General features: G+C 42.6%; 1 protein-coding gene across 2 annotated transcripts; it reads left to right on the top strand.

The window, feature by feature from the left end:
• Window positions 1–1311: 1311 nt before the first annotated feature.
• On the top strand, window positions 1312–15843 carry ARTN (artemin). Of its 2 annotated transcripts, XM_070748852.1 has the most exons (8): window positions 1312–1338; window positions 1595–1748; window positions 2043–2182; window positions 3555–3652; window positions 4266–4299; window positions 7603–7697; window positions 9971–10142; window positions 11425–15843. In XM_070748852.1, exons 5-8 carry the CDS (start codon window positions 4293–4295, stop codon window positions 11823–11825), a joined length of 675 nt encoding a protein of 224 aa, XP_070604953.1. In that variant the 5' UTR covers window positions 1312–1338; window positions 1595–1748; window positions 2043–2182; window positions 3555–3652; window positions 4266–4292; the 3' UTR covers window positions 11826–15843. The 2 variants fall into 2 exon arrangements, with proteins under 2 accessions (XP_070604953.1, XP_070604954.1); XM_070748853.1 differs by lacking the exons at window positions 1312–1338; window positions 1595–1748 and having other exon boundaries at window positions 1965–2182.
• The last annotated feature ends 398 nt before the right edge of the window (window positions 15844–16241 follow it).

Below are 16241 nucleotides of genomic sequence, written 5' to 3'. Positions count from 1 at the left end.
AAGGCACAAATTTCACAACCAAAGGAAGTTATGGGGAACACAATGAACATTTGATACATTTGATAGTGAGGCTGATGTCCTTGTTTTTTCCATATTTGATTCATGTTCATCTTTGCTGTGTTACTTGACATCTCCCCTAAAAGTAGTGATTGCATTGCAATAGAAATGACCACTGTTTCTATTCTATTTTTTCCCTCTTCTTGTGAAGATCTTCCTAATCACTCTCTCCCCTTTGGACAAAAAAAAAGACTGTCAAGACTGGTTCCTTTAGGGTTTGCAATGAAGAGATAAAGATAATTTCTGACACCGTGGTCGCCCAGCAAGCGGGCTAACTTCTGCTAACTTGCACATGTGTTCTTCCTCTGGTGCTTCAGGGCTCAGTGAGGTGAGTAATTAGGGCCAGAAGGACCATGAGAAAACCAAGGTACTTCTTTCCAACCTCTCTGAGTCTGCCTTTGCTCGCCCCTGTCATTTAAAAATAAGGAGCCATTCCTTCATTTATTTGGGCCAAGTTGGTGCTGGGATAGATGGGTTGGATATGTGAGTGGGTGGATAGGTGGGTGGATAGGTGGGTGGGTGGATGGGCGGGTGGGTGGATAGATGGATGGGTGGGTGGGTGGGTGGATAGATGGATGGATGGATGGATGGATGGATGGATGGATAGGTGGGTGGATGGATAGGTGGGTGGGTGGGGGGGGGATGGGGGGGTGGATAGATGGATAGATCTTTCCTTCCAACCTCTCTGATTCTGCCTTTGCTCTTCCCTGTCATTTAAAATTAAGGAGCCATTCCTTCATTTATTTGAGCCAAATTGGATGGGTGGGTGGGTGGATGGGTTGATGGATGGATAGGTGGTGGGTGGGTGGATGGAGGGACTTACTTACTTATTTATAAATTTGAATGCTGCCCAACTCCCGAGGAGGAACTCTGGGTGGCTCACAACCCCCCAAAAGTAAAGCGTACAACGTAATCTTAAACCCCCTTTAAAAAAACACAATCTAAAACGATTTAAAACCAACAATTACAAATACAGTAGTTAAAACCATGCCATCTAGCCCTGCCGAATGGCCCCGTCAGCATTTCTGATCTCCCGGGAGCTTTCCAGGGGGCTTCCCCTCGTTGCAAAAAGTGCTCGGCTTATATCCAAAGATGCCCAAGCGCTCGGCGCACAGGTGGCGTCCATCGGCGACGTCTGCTTCTTAAATTCCCTCGGCCCCAGGAGAGAAGGGGACGGCGGGGAGGGCCGGGTGGAAGAGGGGCTCCTTCTCCATCCTTTGCGTGGATCTCTCTCTCTCTCTTGATCGGAATCAACCCGCTCCGCCCCGCTCTGGGGATCAGGTGACAACCGAGCCTGGAATTTGACACCAGACTCGGGCTAAGGCGCTGAGATGGAGCCGGTCCTCTTTTTTCCCCCCCTCTCCCCTTCCCAGAGGCCGCCCGGACTGGAGTGCCCGCCGGTCACGAGTCCGAGTCCCGCCAGGCTTGCGCGGCGGCGGTTGGGCAGGCTGGGAGTCCGTGGATCGGGGCCAGCCCCGCCGCCGCTCCTGGTCCGGGAACCTTGTTTTTTAAAAAATCCGAACTTTTCCCCCCACAGGAGGGCGCTGAGCGCGCCGGGGCCCCTCCTGGCCATGCTGGCGACGTGAAGGTCGGGTAGTTTGCAGCGGGAACGATCGTCCCGGGGGAAAAAAAAAACCCGGGCCATGGCCCCCGGGGAAGGCTGAACGCGGGGAGCTGCCATTCGCCAGGAGGTAAGCGGGGAGGGGGGGACAGGTTGGAACGCGCGCGCGCGCGCAAAACCCTACCGGAATAGCTACGGAACGGGTGGGGGAACCCTTCACTTTGCGGGCGGATTTCGCTTCTCGACGAATTTGGGGAACTCCGTTCCCAAAAATCGGCGAGAAGCGAAATCCGCCCGCAAAGTGAAGGGTCCCCCCACCCGTTCCGTAGCCGTTCCGCCGAGGACACCTCTCCCTCGCGTGCGCGCTCTAACCTGGCCGACTTGGGGCGACTCTCTCTCTCTCTCTCTCTCTCTCCGGGCGCAGGGGAGCGAATTCGATGCCCTGCAAGGGCCGGTACCCAGGAGAAGAAGAAGGAGGCGCTTCCCGGCCCGGATCCTCGGAGCATGGTCCCCGGAGAGCCGCGCGCAGCGGAAGGCGCCCGAGCTGTCGAGACGGAGCGCACGGTGAGTTTGGGGAAGGGGGGGCTTGGGAAAGAAAAAAAGTGTGGGAGCGCCTTCTCGACCGGCGGAAGGGGAGAGGGGAGGGCGGGGTGGGGTGGGGGGCGTCGGGGGAGGAGAGGTTGTTGTAAAGCGGATCCACTTTGGAAGGTTCTTTGGGGTGTAAGGGAGGAGCGACCTCGTTACCTCCCACCGAGGTGTCGGGGCTTCAAAAAGCGCGTTTGGTTCTCCAGAACGTCCTGCTCACTCCTTCCCGGTTGCTTCTGGGATCCGATCCGGTCTGCCTCGTGGCTTCCAAAAAGTCCTAGTTATCCAGGCAGGGAAGCAAAGAGGATTCAACGGTTGGGGAGTTGGGGGAGGTCTGGGTGGGGTGGCTTGGAAAAGAGGCGCAGTCCCGGGTGAAAAAAAGGTGCGCGATCTGGTGGTCCTCGATCCCAACTCAGGGGTGGCCTTTTCCTTCTCTGATGCCCAGGAATCCGCTCAACAGGTCTTCTCTATCTCTGGGACTCCTGTTGAGGCTTTCATCCCAGGTCAGTCGAGCTGGAGGAATTATCTAATTTGTCCTTTGGGCTCTACTGAGATCCAACAATCCACTCAACAGGTCCTCTCTATCTCTGGGACTTCCCTTGAGGATTTCATCCCACATCAATGGAGCTGGAGGGAAATATCTAATTTGTCCTTTCTGCTCTACTGAGATCCAACAGAGTATCTGGAAGTTCCACACATTTTATTGATGCTGGTGTTCTTTAAAAACCGAGAGTGCAACTCATAAATACTTAACTTCTTCTGAAAAATTTACTTTGGAGTAAATGTGCCGGTGATTGCACTGTATATTCTGCCCCCTTTGCCCAATTCCCAACATCACTGGAGTAAGTCCGTCCACTTTTTCTTTCCTCTCAAATACTGATTTTAGAGGCACATCTCTGCTGATGGTTTGCAATTGAAGGGAAAGTGAGCATTGCAACACAAGTTTGCAATTTTTTTATTCAGTTCCTGCCTGTCTAATTTGCTCACATTTGCTGCTACTGGGTGGGTGGGGGGAGTTGTTATAAAAGGTTGGGCTGCTCCATTTACACTTGTCTCTAGATTGGTGTCTCTAATTTTATGACATTTTCGTGGGTTTCTAGTCACTAGAGATATCACATACAGTATATTATATATCACTGATGTTTTCGAAAGGTGAGCAGGTTGGGCTGGATGGTGAAAACATTGGCAATCTACCAGATCAAAAAATTCTTTGTTGCCAGCATCCCTTTGTTTTGGAAAGTAAACATCCAATGAGCTTCCTTCAACAATTTGTCAACAGGCCGCTTTAATGCGAACACTTGTTCTAATATTTCTAGGCTTCCAACAGGATAATATTTTTCTTTTGCTTTAGTACATCAAAATCCAAGTGGAACTTGAGACATCTTATTGGTAAACTGCTTTGAAGTCACTCAGAAATAGCCATTCAGACTGCCTGACAGCAGTTGACAAGTATGTTCTTCTTTATTATCCATTGTTTGACCTATTTGCTGAATTTGTGGAACAAAAAGAGGTTTTGGGTGCTTGCACTGTTTGAGTTTTACAAAACCTACTCTAAATATTTCTCATTTATGAATACAGTGAAATAACCGGTTAATGACACAAACTACAGTGATAGAACAGGAGCGATTTGACATTGACTTTGCCTGTGTTAGCATGCTAAGTGTCAACTTTTAGGAATGAACCTAAGGGGTTATTTAGGTCTTTCCAATCAGATTTGCAGCACTCTTCAATGAATAGGCCCAACTGCATGTTGCTTTTCTCTCATATCTCGCCTGGTTCCATTTCATTTTGTCAATTCTGTTTAAGATTTTGCCATAATGCACATAAATGAAATTAAGGCCTAGCAGCTTTGCCATAACACTAGAAGAAAGCACAGCTTTTCCACTCAAAGGTCTTGGGGAAGGAAAAGTTTTATTATCCAAAACATCTGAACTTATTGCTGAAAGCTGGTGACTTTTGTATCGATTTACGAGATGTAGAAGCAGATGTCAGCAATGTATTCATTTTTGTATGGCTGGGATTGAAAACAACAAAACTTTATTTTATCATTTCTGAATGGCAGATAAAAGAAACCTGATTGTGGCCCTACATGAAAGGTAAAAGAGGAAAAATTAAATGGACCATATTTACTGGGTATTTCTGAAGATATGTTACTTTATTTGCATAGTCCCTGGCATATTCCAAGAAAGACCAAAACAACTTAGAAAGGGTAGGAGTGCTTGTCTTTTAGAAAGTGGCTTCATTTGTCATCTTCTTCTTGTTACATATCTGTCATTGGATGTTGGCGATCATGTTGGCAATCCTATTTTTATCAACAGCCTCAAAAGTGCTATTGAATTTTGTCCAAACCAGTCCCTTAGATTTTGAAGCCATGATATTATTCTTCTGCCTGGGCCTCATTTGCTTTCAGACTTTCCTTGGAAGATTAAATGAATTATGCCATATTTTTTCAGGTGTCGCATCACATATCCAAAATATTCTAACTTTCACTTTTTTTATGGTTTTGATTGGTTTGGCTTTCTCAGGTGGCTTATCACCTCCTTATTTATGATTTTGTCAACCCAACCTATATGTAACAGCCACCTGTAAATTCACATTTCAAATGCTTCTAGCTTCTTCAAGTGGCTTTCTGTCAGAGACCAACTCTCCACTCTGTAGGGCAGGATAAAAAAGATGTAACAGACAGGCTTGATTTTCGATCTTAGGCTTGTGTCTTGACTGCAGAAGGCCTTTTTCATTTTGCAGAATGTTGTTGGAGCTTTCTCTATCCTTGTTTTTACTTCAGTAGTTCATGTTCCAGCTTTATCTGTAGGTCTCCTTAAAAGAGAGAGAGAGAGAGAGACATTCCAAGCCGTTAATGTGTGTCTGCAATAAAAAGAGAATATATATGTCATTCAGGGTTGAACCGTTGGGCTCTTGACGCTCTCTGAAGGAATTTGGGCTCCTCTGTATTCTTTTCTGGAAAGTCAGGTCCAGGAACTATTGTCAGTCCTTGGGAAATAGTGAGAAGGGACTCTTCCTGTGTGGCCAAAAAAAACCGTAGGGGGAAAATTGGTTCTGTGTTGCCACCTTGTGGAAGAAAAATACAAATCTTCTACAAACTCAAGATCCCTGATACAAACTGATACAGTGTTCCCTCGATTTTCGCGGGTTCAAACATTGCGAAAAGTCTATACCACGGTTTTTCAAAAATATTAATTAAAAAATACTTCGCGGGTTTTCCCCCTATACCACGGTTTTTCCCACCCGATGACGTCATATGTCATCGCCAAAGTTTCGTCTGTCTTTAATAAATATTTTTTAAAATAAACTTTTAATAATTAAACATGGTGAGTAATAATCTGAATGGTTGCTAAGGGAATGGGAAATTGCAATTTAGGGGTTTAAAGTGCTAAGGGAAGGTTTGTGATACTGTTCATAGCTAAAAATAGTGTATTTACTTCCGCATCTCTACTTCGCGGAAATTCGACTTTCGCGGGCGGTCTCGGAATGCATCCCCCGCGAAAAGCGAGGGAACACTGTACTCCCAAAAATCTCAACCAGAATACCATTGGTGAGGGATCTTGGGAGTGGGGCTTCCTAGCCCTGCACTGTAGGAAAAGAAATCTTGTCCATCTCTACTTGCCCAAGGTATCTAAAATTAAACCAGGATGTGACACCGAGCCGGGGTGGCGCAGCAAGTAGAGTGCTGAACTTTAGGCCACTGAAGGGGACTTTAGATCTGTAGGTCAGTGGTTCAAATCTCATCATCGGCTCAAGGTTGACTCAGCCTTCCATCCTTCCGAGGTGGGTAAAATGAGGACCTGGATTGTGGAAGCAATAAATAAATAAAGTTTTAGAATTTTTTGTTAGCTACTACTCAAGACTCTTTTGAGAACTGTATGGAGAGATGGAGAGTTCACAAAGACTTGCTCTTTGTAATTGTGGGTCAGAAGATGGTTTAAGGGCAGGAGGATTCCACCTATGTGTCTGGTGTTTCATTCAACAGTGCAATAGTACAATTCGTTTTTGAGAGGCAGCTGGAAAGGGTCTGATAGAAACAGTGCAAACATAAATATCCATGAGTATTGAGTGAATAAAAATAGCTAACAGTAAAAAATGAAAGATTACATTATATTACTGTTATATACAAAAGTATGTTGAATGGTGATGAAATCAGATTTATTTCTTTGATTGGTATATATTTTTGTATTTATTTATATTTATCCCATTTCTGTATGCCCATTGTGGGATTTTTAAAAAAATTATATCTCTGCTCTGAAGAGCTTAAAGCAATTAAATTACTTAAAGACATTCTTATGAGTTCAAGGTCTGCACCAGGCTTGCCTTTTCAAAAGTAGGTGATCCAAGGCCTATTTTGATGGAATATCAGGAGTTTTAATGAGTGAAGTAAATTGTTTAAATATTGGGCAGGTCTTAGGGTTCCTGTTTTGCCCTTTAAAAAGAACCCCCAAAATTAAAAAAAGGTTACCTACTTTGGGGATTCTGAGGCGATAAAAGAAACCACTGGTGATGTTGCTCCAAAAATCCCTTCTTTGCACCCTTAGTTTAGAATCCAAAATTCTTGTAGCTGTAAGGTAAATAGAACTGTTTTTAAGGGAAGTGGACTGCTGAGAGAAATAGAATCGAATGGAATGGAATGGAATGGAATAGAATAGAATAGAATTTTTTGTTGCCCAGGTATGATTGGACATATAAAAGAATTTGTCTTGGTGCATATGCTTTCTGGTACATAAAAGAAAAGATTCACACCACAATAGTTGCCCATGTGGAAAATTTTAATATAAGACTTTTCTATGAGCAAATTATGTTCCAAGTCTAAGTGAAGTGCTTTTAAATATATAAATATCAATTGATATTCTGTCATGACTGCAAACCTGACAGATCCTTCAGAGGTTACAGTTTTCCAATGCAGAGGAAGGCTCTATGATTATTTCACAAAATATTTTTGGATGCAGTTGGGAATAACATAATACAATGAACGATAATGTTTGTTTTCTGTTGCAAAATTTATGTTTAATTTGGGTATTGCTATTCTTAGCTAACCTTAGAGGATTTACTTTTTAAAAAATTATTGGCAGTTACAGATACATTAGGATGGAACCCTGGAAATATCCATATAATATTCTATTGATGTAGCAGACCGCAAGGAGATTTTAAAAATTGCAATAGATACATTTGCCAAGGCCAGTCACAAACAAAAAGGGTATCTAATTAGGACCTTTATTTAATTGGATTGAGACATTTATTGAAATAATTTTGTAGTCTATAGGAAGGACTTCTCATAGATGTACCGCAGGCAGGGGCTATAACTGGACGAGAAGCTTGCAAGAGTGAAAACTAGACTTCACATCCAGAGAAATGGAACTGGGTTCCTGATCTGTGTCTTTGTATTTTAGGTAGGATGGAGTGGAGAGTTGACGGGTCAAGGCACAGATTAGACAGACCTCCCTCTTCCTGCAGGAGTTTGCCTATCCAACAAGCACGACTCAGGGTGAGTTAGTCAATGCCAAGAAATGTTCTTGACATCAGGGCATTAGACCTAGAAACAGTGGAAAGTTACAGAGGCTTTCTTTATGAAAGACACCAATTCAATTTATGAGAGAGAGTTGCTCTCCTCTTTCACTTCACTTTTGTTTTCAATATATTGGGCCGGCTGTTTGGTTTCTTTGGTCCATTTTTGGCAGACAAAGCTCCAAATTTCACTCTTGAGATGGTCATTTTTAATATATCATTTCTGTATAGTCCAAAATATACAGCTTGTCACATACTGATTTGTGTGATTAATTCAGATGGGCCTCCGGATTTGTGTAATGAATTTGTTTCATTTCTCACTGGATATGATGGAAGTGAAAAAGATTCCATTTTATTCTGATATTTACCTATGATCCTTTGACACATACCGTATTTTTCAGAGTATAAGATGCAACTTCCCTCCCACTAAAAGAGGACGGAAGTGTTGATATGTTTTATACACTGAATACAGTCCTTTTTGGCCTCCCAAAGCCCTAGCTCCACGTCCCATTTTTGCAAAAAACAGGGTGCGCAGAGGGCTCGGGAAGCCTGCAGAGCAGTGAAAGGCTGCCACTTACCTCACTACCCTGACGGTCCTTGGCAGCCGATGCAGGCGAGCACGCTCCTGACACGCGTGCGAGATTTGGCTTCTGCACAAGATTTCAACTATTTTTGCGCATGCGCAGAAGAAAAAAAATGGTGAAAATCAATGAAATCTCATGACTGCAAGTGAGATTTCGGCTATTTTTGCCAATATTTCTGCTTCTGTGCATGCGCAGAAGGAAAAAACTGTGGTTTTCGCTGGAAATCTGTTGGCCGTGCGAGCGACCAATGGTAACTGGAGCTGTGTGCGCAGCTCCATTTCCACTAACCAGACGGTGTCCCCCCTTGTGGGGGGAGCTGCCCATGATTGCTGCAGAGGGCTTTTGGAGGCTGGGGAAAGGCAAAAATGGGTGAAAAACAGTCCATTTTTTACTTCCCCCAGCCTGCAGAAGCACTTTGTAGGCCTCCCAAATTCTCTGCGCCCTCCAGTTTTCACAAAATGGGTGAAAATAAGGCGTGTTTTTGCAAAAATTGAGGCACACAGAAGTTTTAGGAGGACCGCAGAGTGCTCCTGGGGGCTGGAGAGGACAAAAACTTTTTTTTCTTACTTAACACTTAGAAATCTTGGTGCATTTTATACACCTGTGCGTCTTATAGTTTGAAAAATATGGTATTTTTCAGCATGGAAGGACTGTATTTCACTTCATTTCAATTCTATGCTTCCATAATCATAAGATTCTCAGCAATATAACAAACATAAAGCATTCACTATAAGAAATAAAATATTAATGGTGCAAAAGGTTAAAATTCAAAGGCAACCAACAAGGCAGGCTATAAATGGAACAACACACAAAAAGCACACTCAAAAGATAGTATCATCTTTAAAAAAAAATTTAAAAGGTCCAGAAGAGCTTTGTCTTAACTTGAATCTGTAATGCCATCAATATTAGAGTAAGTTCAAGTTGAAAGGAAAATTTGTTCTATAGCATGATGCAGGGCTATGATGGATTACTAAGGCCGTTGCCCAACTTCACATAAGTAGGAGATCACAAGCAATTTCTCCTGGGATGTCATGGTTTTATTTTAGCTGGAAGAAGTGGCCCTAAGGGTATTTTACTTCCAAGCCATATATAGTTTATTTGTCAAAACCAGGATTTCAAATTGTACCTGAAAACGTTTTGGGAGTCAATGCAAGGTTTGCATCCTAGATGCAGTGGTACCTCTACTTAAGAACTTAATTCGTTCTGTGACCAGGTTCTTAGGTAGAAAATGGTTCTTAAGAAGAGGTAAAAAAATCTTGAACACCCAGTTCTTATCTGGAAAAGTTCTTAAGTAGAGGTACCACTGTACTATATTTTGGCAATTAGTGCCAAATAGGAAGCAAGCTGCAGCATTTTGTACCAACTGCATTTGCCAAATGGTTTTTAAAGGTAGCCCTTTGTAGTGGGCACTTTCAGTAGTCCAGCTGGATAGTGATCACAGTGTGAGTTATTGTTGCAAGACCTTCCCAGTTCACATAGGACCATTACTGATGCACCAGTGAAGCTGGGCAAAGGCTTCTCCTGACTACAGCTGCTACGTGATCTAATGTGGGAGGGTCATCATATATAAAAGAGCCCTGCATTTGGTGAATCTTGCTTTCTTCTTTCCCACTTTATTTGTATCCTAATTAGCATATTTATTCTTATATATCCTCCTGTCTTATCTTAGGAGCAGCGTTTGTGGGGTACCTTAACTATACTGTCACTGTTTGCTGGGATAGTCATGGCAAATTCAGAGACATTGAGAGCAACTTCGGGCAGCCTGGGCTCTGCTGGTTCTTCCTCCGTGAAAAAAAACAGCATGGAAACACCATCTCTGGCTGCATGGAACCACCGGAATGGTAGGGAGCTGGCATTTTTCCAGGGAAAGAGGCTTGGGCAGGAGGGTGCTGTTCTGTCTGGCTTAATTAATTACTAGGAATAATGACCTGTTCATGCTGGGATTCAAAAGTAAAGTCTCTTATTTTATCAAACAAAGTTCTGAAATGCAAGAGTTAAATCAATGGAATGTGATCTTGGCGGCATCTCCCTCCTTAGCCAGAGATAACAATGGCCCCCACGGGGACAGAGTCATAAATAATAATAATTATTATTATTATTATTGTTGTTGTTGTTGTTGTTGTTGTTGTTATTATTATTATTATTATGTTCGAGGTTCGATTACTGCAATGCTCTCTACATGGGGCTACCTTTGAAAAGTATTCGGAAACTTCAGGTCATGCAGAATGCGGCCGCTAGAGCTATCGTGGGGCTTCCATGGCCTGCACTGGCTGCCGATCAGTTTCCGGTCACAATTCAAAGTGTTGGTAATGACCTTTAAAGCCCTACATGGCATTGGACCGTCAACTAAACAAAAACACAGAGGTCCGGAGGTGGGGTTTCGAGGACTTCAGTGTTTTTGTGATGCTACGATTTCACTGATGCTCCCTTCACTGGGAAACCCCACCTCCAAACTTCCGTTGCCAGCGAAGCGCTCGTTTTTGCGATGCTGGGATTCCCCTGCAGCATCGCAAAAACACAGAAGTCTGGAGGTGGGGTTTCCCATGGAGGGGAGCCTCAGAGGAATCCCAGCAGTGCAAAAACGGGCGCTTCGGCTGGCAAAAGGGGTGAATTTTGGGCTTGCACGCATTAATTGCTTTTCCATTGATTCCTATGGGAAACATTGTTTCATCTTACAAACTTTTCACCTTAAGAACCTAGTCCCGGAACCAATTCAGTTTGTAAGACAAGGTATCACTGTATTAAAAAAGCATGTAAAATCCCACCATTTAAAAACCATGCAACACAAGCATACCATATCTAAAACTATATAAGCCTGGGGGAGATGTCTCCATTCCCCTATGCCTGGCGATACAGGTGGGTCTTAAGTAATTTGCGAAAGACAAGGAGGGTGGGGGCAGTTCTAATCTCTGGGGGGAGTTGATTCCAGAGGGCTGGGGCGGCCACAGAGAAGGCTCTTCCCCTGGGGCCCGCCAGACGACATTTTTATATGTTGTGAGCCATCCCGAGTTCTCAGAGAAGGGCAGCATACAAATCCAATAAATAAATAAATAAAATAAATCCTGTATTCTCCTTTTGTCCTTTGGGAGGAAGAATTAAGTCTCCTCTCCCTTTTTCTTACAGGGAAAAACATGACCATACAAGACCTGAGCACATCAAAATTTCGCAGGGCTGAGCGTTCCCGATCCCGCTCAAGCAACGGCAAGAGAAACTCCAGGAGGACTGGGAATGGTCCTTGTCGCCTATATAGCCGCTACATGCACGTGCGGGATCTGGGGCTTGGCTACGACACCGAGGAGGTTATTTTGTTCAAGTATTGCAGTGGGACATGTCATACCACAAACTACGACATCGTCCTGAATTACGTGATGCAGAGAGGTATTGTCGAGCCCAGGCACAAGAATTTTGTTTCTGAACCTTGCTGCCGACCGGTCCGGTTTGAGAACTTCTCTTTCCTGGATGTGTACAATGTCTGGCAAAGTGTGTATAGAGGGTCAGCGGCGGAATGCGATTGCGTGGGCTAAATGTGCTACCTGTTCAGAGCGCCCAGGGTTCCTGAATCGACATATCCTTGTTCGTGCTGCAGAGGGATCATAAAAGATAGTTATAAGAGATTCATGAGACAATTTGGTCGAGTGGGAAATGTGAGTTCCCGTCCCACCTTAAACCATGAAAGACAGCTGGGTGACTTTGGGCCAGTCGCTCTCTCTTAGCCCAACTCACCTTACAGGGTTGTTGTTATGGGGGGAAAATAGGAGGAAAGTGTGCTGGGCACGTTCACTGCCTATTTGTAAGAAATGATAAAGGCGGGATACAAATAAATAAAAATAAAAATAAGCCTGCCCTGCCGGTAAGTGGCAGCAGGAGGAGAAAAAGAAAACTTCACACTCGAGCTTTCCAGCCCAAATGCGAGGAAGGAATGGACAATTAACAGGAGTGAAGCATAATATCGTTGGCCTGAATATATATTGGCCTTCGTTAGAGAGCATCATCTCATCAGGGATGTTATTCAGCCATGTGAAAAAGAAAGCACGCCCTCTTTGAGTTCTCTGGTTTTACGTATCAGGACATAGGAAAAATCATCTGGTCTTTAGAAGTTCTTTAAAATGGGTAAATACAACTTTAGATGAACAACGCATGACATATCATGTCTTCCTTTTTTTTTTTTTTTAATAAAAAGCCAAAACGGAGAAGCCATGTGTGAAAAACTAAGTACACCTTATGATTCAATATCTCAGCAGCAATAACTTGATCGTGGATCATTTGTGTATGATTTCATCAGCCCCTCATATTGTTATGGAGGAAGGTTGGCCGGCTTTTCTTTACAACATTATTTCAATTCATTGAAGTTTGTGAGCATTTGTTTACGCACAGCTCGCTTGGGGTCCTGGCACAGCTTTCAATTGGGTTGATGTCTGGATTTTGATTGGGTCATTGCAATGTCTTGATTCTTTTTAGTCATTGTATTGTAGATTTGCTGGTGGGCTTGGGATCGTTGTCCAGTTGCTTCGCCCAATGCCAGTCAAGTTTTAACTGTTGGACAGATAGCTTCACATTTGACTCTAGAATACGTTGGCATACAGAGCAGTACATAGTTAATTCAATAATTGCAAGATGCCCAGGTCCTGTGGCTGCAAAACAAGCCCAAATCGTCACTCTTGATGGTTAGTATCAGAGGTTTGTGCTAATGTACTGTTTGGTTTTCACCAAATGTGGCACTGTGCATTATGGCCAGACATCTCCATATTGGTCTCATCTATTCAAAGGACAGTGTTCCAGAGGTTTTGTAATTTGTTCAGATGCAACTTTGCAAACCTAAACCATGCTGCTATGTTCTTTTTTAGAGACAACAGTCTTTATCCTGGCAACCCTTCCAGACAAACCGTACTTGTTCAGTCTTTTTCTAATTACACTGCCATGAAATTTAACTTTTAACATGCTAACTGAGGCCTGTAAAAGTCTGAGATGTAACTCTTAGATATTTTGTAATATCACTGGGCACTGCACAGTCTGACCTGGGGTGAATTTGCTGGGACATCCACTTCTGAGAAGACTGGCAATTGTCTTGAATAATAATAATAATAATAATAATAATAATAATAATAATAATAATAATAATAATAATAATCTATTAGATTTGTATGCCTCCCCTCTCTGTAGAAAGAGTGTATTTTAATATCCACTTAACATCCACTTCTGAGAAGACTGGCAATTGTCTTGAATAATAATAATAATAATAATTTATTAGATTTGTATGCCGCCCCTCTCTGTAGAAAGAGTGTATTTTAATATCCACTTAACATCCACTTCTGAGAAGACTGGCAATTGTCTTTAATAATAATAATAATAATAATAATAATAATAATAATAATAATAAAAAATAATTATTAGATTTGTATGCCGCCCCTCTCCGTAGAGAGAGTGTATTTTAATATGAAAATACCGTATTTTCCACTTGTGAATAATCTTCCTCACTATAGAATGGTGGACTTCATCGTTTAGAAATTGTTTAGAAATGGCCTTATAACTCTTCCCAGATTGATGGAGAGCAACAGTTGCTTCTCTCAGACCATTGCTGATGTCTTTCCTTTTTGGCATTCTGTTAACCAAAAAACTCAATTAGTAGTGGGTTGTAAATTATTTTGCCACTGATTCGCGCTTGTGCGACACTTCTGCAGAAGTGTCCCGGGTGGGTGGGTGGAGCCTCCTGTTGGTTTTAAGAACCGGTCAGAACTGGGAACAACTCACTGCTGACTTCAATTCTGGAGACCAACAAACTCCTAAAACTTTGGATTTTATAGAAGTAGTCAGGCTTGCTGATGGTCAATTGATCATGGGCACTTGATTTGGAGCACCTGACTGCTATTTAGCCACTTCATACCTCTTGAAGCACTAAGAGTATACAGTACTTAGTTTTTCATACATGGCTTCTCCTTTTTGTAAAATAAATGATGACATGGTATAATATGTCATGTATTGTTGTTCATCTAAGGTTGCATTTACCTAATTTCTAAGGACCAGATGATTTTTACTATGTCCTGATAGGTAATAACCATATAGGGCAGTGATTCTCAATCTTTCTAATGCCGTGATCTCTTAATACAGTTCCTCATGTTGTGGTGATCCCCAACCATAAGCCTAGGGCCAATTCTCCCAACAGAACTTTAAGCTGATTGGCAGGAAGGTCAGAGGGACACCCTCACTGTAAACACCTGATTGGTTGGATTGTAAAAATACGTTCCAAGGCACCAGAAGAGAAGCTTTAGTTCCTAACTTCATGGGAAATTTGTCTTTTCCCATGGTCGACCCCTGTGAAATGGTCATTCGACCCCCAAAGGGGTCCCTCCCCCCAGGTTATGAACCACTGACATAGGGTGTACTTTCTTTTTTGCATGATTCCAAAATGGACATTTCTCCTTTAAAAATTGGTCTATCAACAGCATTATGAATCTTTTTACCTATCAAGCCTTTTATTCCACTGAAGAAAAAGCATTGGGAATTCTCACACCTTATTCAAGGGACAGGGGTGTGTGGCATTTAGCTTGAGATATCTGTAATGCCAACTGATCTTCTTCCAGGTAGTTGAAAGAAAGCTGTTCACTAGGTCATGTCATCTTCTGCAACTCTCTCCCCAGTTTTTATTTGAGCCCACCATCTGCCTTTTCTTTAGAAACATGTTCTCACTGCATCTAGGTAGGAGAAATTGTGGATAAGCACGAAGGATAATTTCGCAAGCCTATTTAGTGCCCTGAACATTCAGTAGTCGCTCCAACCTTACGACCTGTGCTAGAATAATCAGTGCATTATCTGAGGATTGAATAACGTTGTGGTTTGTTTCCGAGGGTTTTTCAAGTGAGAGCCTCTCCTTAGCAGAAAGGGAACGGATGCACGAAAGGGCAAATTTGATGTGTTTCTCAGAGCTACCAGATCTGGGTTAAGGAAGGTTGATGCCATCTAGTAATTATCAAACCGGATGTGGAAGCACAGACATCTGCAGGTAGAAAAGGGGCTTGGTATAAAGCCAGTGATGACCGTGGCATACTGGTGTGCAACATGCAGACACACTAGCAATGGTTTGGAGTTTGACTACTGCACTTACCAGGCTGGCAATGGAAGCAGCAATGGTTTTCAGCTCTGGTTCAACCATTATTTAGCACCAGCAGAGTGGGAAACCACCTGCCTTAGAAGTGACATTTTCTAAACCTATTTAGAAAGTTTAAATTTTCTAATCCATCTTATTTATTCTATAAGTTATTTATTTATTTGTACCCCACTCATTCCCTGGTGGCAACCTATTTATGAGCTGACAGCGGGTCTGGTATACATTAGAAACTGATGCTATGCCCTGGCCTAGGATCAGCAGTTACTATTCCCCCCCACCCCAATCCAACCCCCACTTTCCCCACTTGGCCTTAATAAGGGCATTTCCTATTCCTCCTTTCCTGATTTTGTATTATTTGTCCTCTATTTGCATTGGGATAAACTCTATTTTTGTACAACAACAACTTCCTGTAGCAATAAAGCCTGCGAAAGCAATGCGAACTTGTCTTATGTGTATACTGTATTTATATGGGAGGGAATGAAAAACCAGAAAAAAAATCCCAATTATTAAATATAGTTTTACAATTTATATATGAGTCAAATTTTGCTCAAGGTTTCAAATAAAGGATTACAAAACATTATGAAATATTGACAAAGTAGCTGAAGATATCTTTGCTTCTCTGAAATGTTTAAAACATACTATTTTTACATTTTAATAGTGTACTAGTGTCATGAACCCCAATTTCTAAATTTGACTATAACACGTACTGTACCCCATCACTATTTTAGCTAGATGAAAGGTATTCTAGTTAAACATACTTGGAAAATAAAGTTTGAAAATTTAACTTTCCCCCATCATATATGAGAGAAAAGATGAAAAGGCTCACTTTAGAGTAGTG

The sequence above is a fragment of the Erythrolamprus reginae genome, chromosome 3 (assembly GCF_031021105.1).
Source record: "Erythrolamprus reginae isolate rEryReg1 chromosome 3, rEryReg1.hap1, whole genome shotgun sequence".
NCBI classification, from domain to species: domain Eukaryota; kingdom Metazoa; phylum Chordata; class Lepidosauria; order Squamata; family Dipsadidae; genus Erythrolamprus; species Erythrolamprus reginae.
This window is presented reverse-complemented; position numbering and strand designations above follow the sequence as displayed.